Below are 13,882 nucleotides of genomic sequence, written 5' to 3' on the forward strand. Positions count from 1 at the left end.
ACGATGGCACTATCTGTGAAATTTCATTCTAAGAGAAATGCTTTGCAAAATCAATCTATTAAAAGAATCTAAATAGCTATCCTACTTACAGAATTATATTCATTTATTCATTATTAAATGATCCATAGATGGTTGATGTGTCGTCAACCAAACCACATTGTCAATACTGATTTAATATTAGACTGGTTTAGTAATCAGGAGAGATAAAGGAAGTTGTAGCTTATTTTATTTAAAACCATAAAAGTCCTCGCCAGGCTCAACATAGCTTAACTTCACTGATCTAACAGAAATCAATATGTTTACATGATTTTGCTTTATATTAAGGGATGTTGAGCCTGGCTAGTACAAGATGGGTGACCATTTGGAAATATTAGGTACTATATGTTCTTTCAACTAACTAAGATATACATGCTGACAGGGGACCACAAGTGAATTTGATGCAGTGAACATATCACAAAGTGGTATTACTGGATATTTGATAAGTTTTAATGTCCAATATAATGTTAAAATATATTTTTTTTTTTTACAAAGGAGTCCCCACTTATCAAGGCCCACTCGAGGATAAGGTTTAATGAATGTACGGTAGTCAATGGGACAATATTGTAGTAATTGTTAGTAGTGGAAATTTGGTAAATTGGATTACAAAAGGGAATGGCTCCTCAAGAACTTGTTTACGTTGGACTTGAAGATTTGTAGTCAGCTGGAAAGCAGGCAAATAGAAGAGAGTTCCACAGGCATGCAGATGTGGCAACAGTATTCCTTAGATGTACCTGGCTCTTATACAGATATCTACTAGAGCGGTAGAATGATCCCAACATTTTTCCAGTGACCTTGGCAACGGATTTGATGTACATGTCCCATTTCAGATCAGGAGTAAAGGTCAAACCCAGAAGCTTGTCAAAACGTACTCTTCAAGACAAGAGCCATTTATTTCAATTAATGTTAGACAGGGATCAGTGTTAATGATGTAAAGATAGAAACTTGGTTTTAGATGTATTAAAAGTAACCAGCCACCTCTTTCCCCATTGCACCACATGCTCAAAATCAGAAGAAAGAATCAGAGAGAACTTAGTCATTTACGGCCTTTGAAGTGCTAAAAATATAATGTTAAAATAAAATATTTGAAACATAGCAAACAAAAAAAAAACATGAATATATGTTGCTATAATGAAAATTGGAAATAGAACTTTGTGGGCTTTTATAAGAAAAAAAAATTATTTGGACCCATGAAAACTTTAGTCTACTTTTCAAATGTAGACGACACATTTTGCCTGTTCAATAATCAAACTAAGACAAATTCTTACTATATAAGATGCATTCCTCATTATAATATGTTTACAAAAGAGAGTATCATTTCACTTTCTCTTCGCTCTATCAATAATGAAAATGCAATTGTGTTAGTTTAAAATCAATTTACTGTAAACATAGGTTTACAGGATTATATTTCCGCAGGGATTCATTTTGTCCTAGAAAATTTTATTTGAAACTTGACACGCACAGCCGTTATGGTTTGTTCAGTCAAAATTGGATGAAGAACTAAGAACAAGAAAAAATAAGTATTTTTCCCCAAATAAAACCTAGTATGATGGCTAAGTGTCTGATTTATATTCATTTGCTTTGGTTAGGTAGTTATTGAAAAATTTTCCAAGCAAATCAACTCAACAATTGGAAATTGCTATTTTGTTTTGAACATGCGTATGGTATTTTATACAAAATCACTTTTAGGGTCCTTTTGAAAAGACATTCTACCTCCCCATAATAATAACAATGCGAGTTATCTTAAATGTGGTTGCAGTACCGACTATGTAGATAAGACGACATTAAGATTAGATAATAGAGTTCAAAAACACATATCCAGCAAAATTAGGAATTGAACCTTCCATACAATGGACATTTTCAGAAATAGGTGCAGATCCATCCCAGAACATTTGATTAAAAACCCAACATGTGCAGTGAATTTCAGCATTAACATTTTTTTTTTTTTTTTTTTTTTTTTTAGATTTTAGGGGTTTCATATATATAACATTTTTTTCTTTTTATAAACTGATCATTATAAAGTTTTTTTTTCAGATATATTCTCGACAATCCAATAACATCGCCACATATTATTTTTTATTTTTTCGTAAACATCATTTAGGTGGTGAGTTAACCCAAACTTGCACTCGCACCCAAAAAAAAAAGGTTAAACTAAGTTAGGTACCAGAGATTTAATACAGAAAAGAATTGCTCTATATGAATTATAATTATATGAAGTAATACATTTTTAAAAGGTTTCGTGTACACATGAACATCAATGTCTGCTTGGTTAAATCCTAAACTATTGAACTGATCATTATGCAATATGTATTCTAGTCAACATTACCTTTGGGGGGTGCAGGTGCACCAAAACTACCATACCTCTTCCCCTCCTCCTCCTCCTCCTCCTCCCAATATAAGAAAAATTGAAATTTAAAACCAATGTTATATTTATTGCTTATACTCAGTTTGAGAACTGATCAATTCATTGCAATAGTCTTAACCACGAGTCCATTCGACCAAATATTTCTGTTCACTCACTCACATACACACAAATAACTGTGTAATGTGATGAATCTTTATTTTTGCAAACCACTTTAACTGTAATCTTACTTTATATCAGTCGGCAAATACTATGAGCACATATATTAAACATTGGAATTAACTCTGACAGTATATTATCTTGATTCATAATATATTGCTGGATATAAATTGCAATGCTTAACATGTAGTGTTCACCATAATCAATGCTTGATTCAAATTCAAGAAGATTATAGTTTGTAATGTAAGTAAAACTAAAAATAATCCTGTAATATGAGTTGTTTGTACAATGGCTGCTTTCTTTGATTGGCTTGTTAAGATGACACTCCTATATAGCATAAATGTTTATTTATGCAAGCATTTTCACTGCATATTTGAAGACATGTTTCAGCTCCAGCTGAATATCAATCAAGCTTCTTCAGGTTAAGTTTTTAGTGTAAAGAAGATGAAAAGTTACAAGCCATATGATTATATGTCATGGATTGTATTTAAAATTATTTATGATTGAATTTAAGTTTTCATTTTTCTATAATTTTTATTTTTTTTTTAGTAATATTTTTGACTAAAATTTAATGTTTTACATTTATTTGGAACACATGAGATGAGTCCATATGTATTTCAATTTTTTTGTCTATTCAAACCAAAAAGCATGTCAATCGTGAGATGGCATACCTCTGTCCAACAATTTAAAAATGAGCCAAAGTCTGATTGTATAAAGCATTCTCAGACTTGGCCTATGCAGGCAAGTGACCTACACAAACTGGAGGTATTTGACTATCACTGCCTATGCCACATCCTCAGTGTCCACTCACAGCATTTTTTCTCCAACAGTACAGTTTACACTCACTGCAACATTTACTGGTGCAGCTTAGATAAGTAGGTCCCGCAGACGAGCCTCATTCTGAAAAATCTGAACAGTTAGGTCAGGTGACATGCGACACTAGGGCAGGTTGATTTGCAACTTTTTTCAGAAAATCAACATGGCACTGGTGATGATAGTTGGGATTTGATGTGATAAGAACAGATACCAAAAATTAGATTCCTATCTTGAACAGAAAATTGAGCATTTAATTTTAAAAATTGTGTAGAAAAATGCTGAGAAGTCCTTCATTTTACACAACACTGACTTTGAAATTTCACTATTTTTATAAAATATTCAATTAAAATTGATATATCTATATGAAATACATTGAAATAAAATAAATACATGAATTATAATTTTAATTATGAATCACACCTAGCAAAATATCTCAACTTTTACTGCATTAATTAAACAAAAATTGTAAAAAAAAAAGCTAATTAGCAGCTAAGTCTTTTAAATTTCACAATTCAAAAAGATATGTGGAGATTTATTACACAATATAACTTGATACAAGTTACAGAACCATGTATTTTAATTTTTTTTATTAAACGCAATAATAAAAACTGTTATAATAGAACTAAATTGTTCTGTATAATTTCTTTTTAAGAAAAATGAAGATCTAATTTGCTGGCACGATGACTTTGTAATAATGTGTCTATGTCTTGCTTCCTGCCCATATACAATTTTTTTGAGAAAAATCAATCAAATTTGACGAGTGTGTGGCTGCAAAATTGATAACAGTAATCTTTCAGTTTTTTTTTAGTTCTTTACTATTTCTGTATTTCTAGAAAAAGCAACACAAAAAAACAATTATTTGAAAACACTTATTGTTTTATATTTTTGTGATGTAATATGAATAAAATTGACTATTGTTTGTGTAAATTGAAAAAACAAATAAAATTTAATGGATGAATATTTATTTACCTAATGGTCAAAATCGTCGTTTGAATGCCCTCATCTCTCACATTCAATCCATCTGAGTTTATCATCGATATTATGATATTTTCCGGAAGTAGGGCAAAAGCACTATATTTTGAACTGTTTAAAACAGTAATTTGGATTTCAGTTAACTGTTTTGTTCTCTGAATCATATTAAAATATACTGTTTTTGGTTAAAAAAATATTGTCGGTTTTGATCTCAAACCAACTAACTGCATACATTTGGATGATAAATTTGACCAGAATGTTTAATTTATAATAGCGTTTGAGGATAGACACCTCTGGTCCATAAACACATTAACCTTGTGGCTTATGTTGGCCATTTTGCTTGATTCAAGGGACCAATTTTCTAAGCTGCATATCTTAGGTTAACTTCTCCTCGAGAAATGCCAACAGCATACTCAAAAAGTAGCCTCTGGTCTTCACACTTAAATTATTTGTTTTTTCTGCTGTCAGATAATGATGATCGGGAGGAACACTAAGTTTTTAGAATTCTACTTTAGGCAAATCTTGATAATTATTGATACAAAGTTTCCCCAAAGGATCAGTAAATGTTGTTAGGCTTTTTGTTGTTCCAGCAATTAATTTAAAAATTGCTCTAAATGGCGGTTCTTCTAGTGAAACCTTAAAATTGTAAAAATTTTCATGTTTAATAATAGAGCCAGATTACATAATAAATACCAATATATTATTTTATTTTCCACAAAAAAGGAACATAATTGCAGTTGAATGTATAGAATTAATTTTACCTCCTTGTTAGAAGGACAAGTACAGATTATGTGCCTTGTTTGACAATTTTCTGTCTTGCACTTTACTGCAAAGTCATCACATCTCAAGACAGGAAATTTACAGGTACAAGAAAATATATCAAACAATCTGTCTAGCAGTTCCTTCATTCTTTTCGCTTTGGATGCTGCAAGACATTTCCTATCAATCTATAGCAAAATATATTGACCTTCTATCCTATATAGCGTTCCCCTAACAAGGGCAATGGTGGATTAACTGCTTGCCCAATACTAATTAATTCCTTAGCAATTAACTTAGAAATCCTGCTATTTTTTAAGTGGGGATAACTGTTTTCGAGGAAATAACTAAGCTGGATGACTTCTCGTGAAGTTGGGGGTGTTGTTTCATCCAAATAACAAGGTGGACCAGCAAATTTTGTGAACCATGGGTTAAAACTGAACGTCGTGCTTTTACTGACATTCTAATCTGAAAAGTAAAATAAATAGATTATAACTGTTTTAGGCTATTTTCCAGTTTCATATGTAAAAAAAAATAAGAGCTAGTTATAAGAAATAATGAAAAACTTTGTAGAGTTGAATGAGACGTATTGAAGAGAGAGGACCAAACCAAATCAAAGGCATAGTTATGTTTAGTTCAGACATTTTTAGCAGACTTTAGCTCCTCCTTCGATAACATGAATTTATCCATAAAGAGATTCATTCTTGCTGTAGCTGTGCCATTTTAAACGAATATTTAGTGTTTAGAGTTTGCTTGTGCATCAATGTTACCATGCTATTTGTAATAGGATTTTCAAGTTAAATTTAATTTTTATGAAATTTTTGTTTATTAAAGTGTTAGGTGAAATTACAGAATAGTTACAACACAACCTTCTATCTTCCCCATGTTAAGAATGGCTTTCTAAATAAGTTATTTTAGCACAATAACATAGGACAAATAACGAAAAACCTTTAAAGCAGTTTCCTTATTTACTCGTATTAATCTTTGTGTGTTATCTGATTTTAAAACTATAAGTTTAGAAGAAAAATACTGCTTAAAAATAATTACTCTCTAAAAATAAAAGAAATAAAAATTTGACACTAATTTTCTGCAAAGTATTTTTTTATTAAGTAGAAAAACTTGAAAATTTACGTGGTTATGTTTCGTAAAGAATGTGTAGAATAAAATTGTATGAACTATTTTTTTTTTAATATAAAACTGGAGTATTACCATATTTTAATAAAAATTTCAAATAGAATTTGATGTGTAATATTAGGTTGGTGCAAAAATAATGTTTTTGACATTCGTTTGAACGTCAAAAAAATGCCATTATTTTTGCACTAACCTAATAGAAAAACAAATTAAAAAAGATAAAACAAATAGGTTTCAATTTGAAATATAATAATATATATTTTAAACAAGTCTTTTTTGTTTTTCCTTGCGAAATAATTGAGCCTAAATCGTAATGTTTTCAAATTAAATAATAAACAAACGTTAATTTTCAGTATCAATAACGAGCGTGTTTTGCGACGGTGAAATCTAAAATGTTTCCATCCCCAAAAAGTTCCTGAAATAAAAAGCGAACTTTGGTCACTATTATTTAAAAAAATATCATTTTTCCTTTAGTTAAGGGTTTGTATTACTGTACACATAGATTCGAAAAAATTGTCAAAAAACAAATATATAACAAATAAATGTTATCAAAGGCAAAATAAGTTACTTTTCTACCAAACTGGATATATTTTTCGTGCTTTTATTCAATGTAACATGTTTATTCAGCTCGAAAACCATACAGTGTTTACCGATGTATTGGAACATTCAAGATGGCGTCTGATTCTCTCTTTAACACGGTAAGTTTGGGAAAAGATGTTATAAATAAAAAACCGGATAAAATACTGTTAAAAACTCGCTCAATATATGTTACCGTGACATAGGTTGACATATATTCGGCGGGTTTTTAATAGTATTTTGTATAGTTTTTTATTTATAACATCTTTTCCCAAACTTACGGTGTTAAAGAGGATGTGAGACGCCATCTTGAATTTTTGAATACATCGGTAAACACTGTATGTTTTTCGAGCTGATTGAATATGTTACATTGAATAAAAACACAAAAAATATATCCAGTTTGGAAGAAAAGTAACTTATCTTGCCTTTGATAACATTTATTTGTTATATATTTGTTTTTTGACAACTTTTTCGAATCTATGTGTACAGTAATACAAACCCCTTTTTCTTAATGGTACGGATTGTTTTGATGACAGGACGTTCTTGACAATTCACCGAAAAACTTTTAATAGCTTCAATTTTTCAACTTTTAAAGTCATTTCCTCAACAAAGATAACGATTTTGAAATAAATATTTCATGGAGGTCTTTTCTATGTCAAACCCCAACTATCATCACCATTGCCTCACCGGGGTTCCAAAATCTACCTGCCCTAATGCGACACGGGTGCTTCTACCATTATTGACCCTTTTTACATTGACTTCTCTTGCCTTTGGTTACAATTATTTATTTTATTTATTTTCACTCTTTCATTATGTTTATATCAATAAATGTTTGAAATTTCTTTGAATTTTGTGTTTCTTTAATTCTTTGAATTTTTTTTTTTTTTTAAACTTGCTTTTATATTTCACCATTTTGTTTTTTAGTAATAAATGCTTCTTTACATTAAAAACCGACTTTGTGTCTAACTCTGCCCTCATGGGGAGGCAAGTAAATAGGAAGTAATATGGTGGCTGAAAAATGTTTTTCAACCCCAATAAAAGCATTACAATACATTTAAACCCTGAAGAATTTACGCCATGCACCCTTGTTGTTCTAAGTTAATAACCAGCCACTACTTGTGTTGCAAACTTTTAAAAAAAGTGCCTTAAAATAGTAAAACACTAAAGCTTTTTTTGTTTGTTGTCTTTTTTTGGAAGGGGGTTTATTATCCCAAAGAACCAGCTATGTAAACACTGCAATATTTTTCAATAATTATTTTTTTTAAATTCTTTACAATCAATTTTTATTTAAAATTAAGAAATTATTTTCCAAAATAATTTTATATATGTTTACATTTTGTTTTTAAGTAAAATTAAGAAATTAATTTTGAAAATATTGTTTATACCCATCTTCATTTAAAAGGGTTACTTTTTGGTAGCTTCACCAGTTGTTAACCTAAATTTTCTGAATATTAGAACAAGGTTTGTCTGCGGGATCTACTTATCTAAGCTGCACCAATTGATTCCCTCCAAAAATCTTACCAGACACCTTTATTGGTTCAGCCACATCCTTCATCAATACTCATGTGTCTTCATCTGTGAAGTCATCGACCCACCACCAGGCTGGAAAAACATTGTGGTTGCCAACTCAAAATCTAGCTCTGGATGGTGAAGAATGATGCTGAACTAATTCTGGGCTTCATCTTTACGGGGTCCATCGCTGGAACAGTGAATGGCTTGCACTCATAATAGAAGCAGTCTTGTCGTCCTTGGTCAGTATTTGAGACAAAGTGATCTTGTTGGAAAAAGTCTATCCAACTGCCAAGGAGGCTATGTTTTCAGTAGAGCTTGTTGGTTTATCACTGTTTATTTGTGTCTACATCGCTTCATAGTTTATGTTTAGAAAAACGAAAATCGAATGTAAATTGAATTAAAACTGAATTTCTTAATGTCTTTTTTTCTTTAATGAAATGTCATTTATATTGCAATAAGCATAGTAATAAATAATAATAATCTCAGAATAAAAAGTAAATTCTATTGATTGGTCACATTGATTAGTTAAAAAAAAATATGTTTTCGTACTACTTGCAAATGAACAAATTTTGGCAGACATCTGCAGTTTTTTTATGTATTTCTAAGAAATGCATCCAAATTGTAATGTCTGATTTTTTTATCTTTACTATTGGAAATAATAGGTCAGAATATGTATTTTTATTTTTAAAAAATCAATCAAAATAAATTATCTTTGTACCACTAATATAATGAAAGAAAAAGTAGAGAAATAGGCTAGTTCAAATCAAATACCCATGTCAGATATATCGCTACTTGGATCTGACTTTAAAAATCTGACAAGATAACTTTATATATTAGATAATTTTTAAAAATAAAAAGTATAAAGGTTCAGTCAGTTGAATGTAGGGAAATCATTTTTAAGAATATGATTAGAATGAAACAAATGTTTACATGAACTATTATTTGCAAAATGATAATTATAATAAAAATAATAATTATAATGAAAATAATTATATTGATAATGATAATCTGAAAACGGTATCAAGTCTACAACTCTATTTTTTTTTTTTTCTGTTTAGGTGCTATATGTTCCAGGCCCAGACTATGATGCTGTTCACAATCATTCAGAACCTTCTAGCCCAATCACTCAAAAAATTTGTGAAGAAGATACACCAAAGGTAACTTTTTATTCTCACTTCTTCAACTCCTTTTGTTTGAGGGTATGAGCTGAAATACCCATCTCGAGTTGGATTGATGGTACTTAAATAATCTTGGACCCTTTTAATATATGCAACATGTCAGACCTATAACATTCGATGCTTATTACTAAACTGATGGTGTAACTGAAATGCTGAACTGGAGGTCAGTTTCAAAATGTTTGATTTTACTTAATTTAATATTCTCAATGATATTGTTATTCTTAACAACAAAATAAATGTTTGTAATTTCTAGGTATTTAAAATCAAAGTTATATTGAATTTAATTAAAGAACAAAACAGGAGGAAATATACTTTATATATATGTATATATATATATATATATATATGTATATAGAGAGAGCGAGAGAATCAATCCAAAAAGGATAAAGCAATTTCTGTAAGAAATCTCAAGTGTAAAAGCTAATTGTAAAGCAAAGCACACATAAGAGTTTAAAGAAATAAACATAAAACTTAACCCAATCTCATAAATTTATTTCAACCCTCTACGGACTTTCTCAAATGTAGAGAGCTAGTCAGAGTCAGTTTAGCATCTGATTTAAAAAGTGAGAAAGTTACAGTTTTTTTATCCTTAATTACTTGTGGCGGAGTCTACCCACATGAGTAATCAATTCTTTTATTAAATTCTTGCTAGTAATACACAAGAACATGGCAATAAAACGTTTTTCTTGCAGGTCAAAAGAAAGTTTTGTCCTAAATAATGTATCCCCCCAAGAAGTAGAGACTATTGAAACCGTCTACAGCACATTTGATATTGAACCTCCCTAAATCACACCAGAACCACAACGTCCGGGCAGGAAAAGGAAAATCAGTCGTTCATGGTTCACCCAAGGAGGAAAAAGTACTAATACATCGTCCGGAGTTATCAGCTTGGGAGGGGGGGGGCGGAACTAACCTATGGTACTTATTAATAAACTATTCAAATCTCAATAAATAAATATTGGAAAACTAAGCCGTAAGGAGTCAGTCGATATCCGGTGGACCAACCCAGGTTATTTGTTGGCTACAACCTGACCATTTCTTGGTGGTATGTAATGGTGTCGCTACTTATTGTCTCTGCTCGATGTTGTAAGCAGCGTGCGATTCCATGTTTGATACTGTATGGGTGATGGGAGTTGAAGTTTAGGTATTGTCCGGTGAAGGTAGGCTTGCGATATACAGATGTCTTAAACCCATGCTCTGTGCGTGATATGAGTATATCAAGGAAGGCCAGTTGGTTATCTTTTTCTTTCTCCATTGTGAACTGTATCAATGGTCTTATTGAGTTCACATGGTCTAGGAGAGCCTGGATGTCTTCCTGATGGGGCCAGAGTATGAAGGTGTCATCAACGTATCTTAGCCACATGGTGGGCTTTAAGGGAGCTGAACCTAAGGCCATGTCTTCGAAGTATTCCATGTATATGTTCGCCATCACTGGTGATAATGGCGAGCCCATAGCTAGTCCCTCCTCTTGTCGAATGGGTACTGACCTATATCGACAAGAGGAGGGACTGGCTGGAGTCCGAACACGGTACCCCCGTAATAATAATAAAGGGTTGGGTTTGAGACTCCTAACAAACGGTTCCCCAGTTCGATACAAAACATCTGACGAAGGCCGGAGGGCAAAACGTTGTGACAATAACAACCAAGATGAGGAAGTCAGTCCGACAATCTCAATCCATGTTACTTTATTTTGGTGTTTTTGTTTTTTTTTTGTTTTTTGCAACCCTTAACAGGGCTAGAACAGTTTTGTACTCAGTGAAGGTAGGAAAGGATGCTCTGAGCAGCACCTTCCCCACATGTGGCAGCAGTATTTCATCTTGGGGCATATTTGACTCTTATATAGATAAAGAATTGTGTCAGGAGTGAGATATCTTCTGGAGCAGTAGAATGATCTAATTATTTCTCTCGTAACCTTTGCAATAGATTTGATGTAAATCTTTCATTTGATGTCTTGAGTTAAAGTCAGTCCTAGAAGCTTATCAAAACCGAAGGTTTCTTCAAAGAAAGAGCCATTCATCTCAGTTGGGTAAAGTGAGGATCTTAGCATTGGTGGTGAAAAGGGAGAAGCTTGGTTTTAGATGTGTTGCAAGTAACAAGCCATAGCTTTCCCTATTGCAATATGTGGTTGAGAAAGAGAGAAACAGGTCTTGATCATTAATGCTCTTCAAAGTGTTACCATAGATGGTTGTGTTATCTGCATAAATGTCAATGAATAAACTTAGAATGTCATTTGGGAGATCATTGATAAAGATCAGGAAGAGGGTTGAGCTGAGAATGGATTCCTGAGGCACACTAGCGTTTATACTATGTGTTTCAGACTTGTGCCCATTAATGACTAGTTTTGTTAATCTATCAGAAAGAAAGGATTTGATGGTTGAAAAAACATTTCCGAATATTCCATAGTCAGCTTGTGAAGCCAACCTTTATACCAAATCCTTTCTAAGTCCTTGGATATGTCAAGAGTTATTTGTCTGCAGATGAAGCCTATATCAATATATTCACTAATCCTGTTTGATATTACAGTCAACACATCAACAATTGACCTTGCAGGACGAAATCCATATTATTCGTTGTTTCAAATTCTTAATTTTTCCAGATATTTATTCTTGGTGCTTGTTTTAAGCTCAAATGAATGCATATGTAGACCAAACAGATTCTATTTAATCCATGGATGAAATCCTGGCAGTTATTACTATTTCAGGTTAGTTATAACCTAGAAGTAATATCAACTAAGCGATAACTTCACATTCTCTAAAGCTTAAAAATCAGGGCTTCACTACTAGATGAAGCTTCATGCCATACCTGGGAAGACTGTTGATTTTATCCATAGATTAGACCATAACACATATTTCCACTCATTGTTTGGATGAACTTATAGGCAGTCATAACTATGAGAAGTTTCCACACTATCAAAAGCAACCAAATTAGGGCGTGTCTAAAAAAAAATATGTAGAGATAAATGAAAATGAATGTCATCATGTTTAGAATAAGAACACCTATTTTTATGTACACTTGAGATTCAAATAATATTGGTTTAAAAAAAAAATTTTGAACATGGACACACACGTACATTTGTTCTAAAAAAATGAATTCTGTTAGCATTATTTTTTGTCTATCATAGCCACTTTTTTTCCTCTTCTATTTTTTTTTTTTACAGCCTAAAGTTTTAATTTTGAAGGTAGGCCTCTCCTTTGGTGGAAGTAAATCAACTCTTTTCGGCTATGTTAAAATTCTCTGTTCAAACTCTGAAGAATCCTTTCTTAAATCTTTCATACCAAAAAAAAACTTTTGTGCTGTTACGAAAAAAAAAATTCTTCTACACTTCAATTCCATGAAATTTTTTTTTTCAAATTCTTATTCTTTTAAACTAAAACTTATTTTTCTTTATAAAATCTTACAAACTTATCTAAATTAGAAAACTTGCTTTTATCATGAATCTTCAACCATCAACTATTTCTGAAAAATTCAATGTGAATGTTGTAGTATGCATTGCCTGCGCCTGTGGCAATTTAGATATTACAACGAAGGTTCAATAGCAGAGTCAATAATGCAAACATTGTCATTCAATTATAACATGAGAAATCTTAATTGATATATTATTTCTAGCAATCATGTTAACACACTGGTTCTTGGGCAGTCATCAAAGTCAAGTGACATTGAGCTTGGTCAGTATCTTTGGAATATCAGATGCTGTATCTAAAACCTGGTTCTAGTGATCTTGCCGACAATATGCCGGTTTATCAATCTGTAGCTACAACAAGCACAAACTGAGGTGCCTAGACCATCCATTGTGATCTGCATTGACCAGACACTGGCTAGTGATTATATATAAATTTTAGATATATATTGTTTATAGTATCCCTCCCTCTCTCTCTCTCTCTCTCTCTCTCTCTCTCTCTCTCTCTCTCTCTCTCTCTCTCTCTCCTCTCTCTCTCTCTACCCTCTGTACGTCTCTCTCTCTCTACCCTCTGTACGTCTCTCTCTCTCTCTCTACCCTCTGTACGTCTCTCTCTCTCTCTCTACCCTCTGTACGTCTCTCTCTCTCTCTCTCTCTCTACCCTCTGTATGTCTCTCTCTCTCTCTACTCTCTGTACGTCTCTCTCTCTCTACTCTCTGTACGTCTCTCTCTCTCTACCCTCTGTACGTCTCTCTCTCTACCCTCTGTACGTCTCTCTCTCTCTACCCTCTGTACGTCTCTCTCTCTCTACCCTCTGTACGTCTCTCTCTCTCTCTCTCTACCCTCTGTACGTCTCTCTCTCTCTACCCTCTGTATGTCTCTCTCTCTCTACCCTCTGTACGTCTCTCTCTCTCTACCCTCTGTACGTCTCTCTCTCTCTACCCTCTGTACGTCTCTCTCTCTCTACCCTCTGTACGTCTCTCTCTC

The 13,882-nt window shown here is 32.4% G+C and overlaps 1 protein-coding gene across 50 annotated transcripts in view; it reads left to right on the forward strand.

The window, feature by feature from the left end:
• The window catches only part of LOC145243857 (oxidation resistance protein 1-like), an 886,868-nt gene that overhangs the window by 612,109 nt on the left and 260,877 nt on the right, over positions 1 to 13,882 (forward strand). For 27 of the 50 annotated variants that reach the window (XR_013862960.1, XR_013862964.1, XR_013862965.1 and 24 more), the window contains one exon: positions 9,379 to 9,477. Coding sequence is in view for 37 of the 50 variants with exons in the window: in XM_080106914.1 (XP_079963040.1) it covers positions 9,379 to 9,477 (99 nt within the window). In the remaining 13 variants the exon portion in view is untranslated. Of the gene's footprint in view, positions 1 to 9,378; positions 9,478 to 12,655; positions 12,677 to 13,882 lie in introns of all 50 variants that reach the window. The other 23 variants (XR_013862953.1, XR_013862955.1, XR_013862954.1 and 20 more) reach the window with 1 other exon arrangement.

This window comes from Euprymna scolopes, chromosome 22 (assembly GCF_053919585.1).
Source record: "Euprymna scolopes isolate OS-2025 chromosome 22, ASM5391958v1, whole genome shotgun sequence".
In the NCBI taxonomy this organism is placed as follows: domain Eukaryota; kingdom Metazoa; phylum Mollusca; class Cephalopoda; order Sepiida; family Sepiolidae; genus Euprymna; species Euprymna scolopes.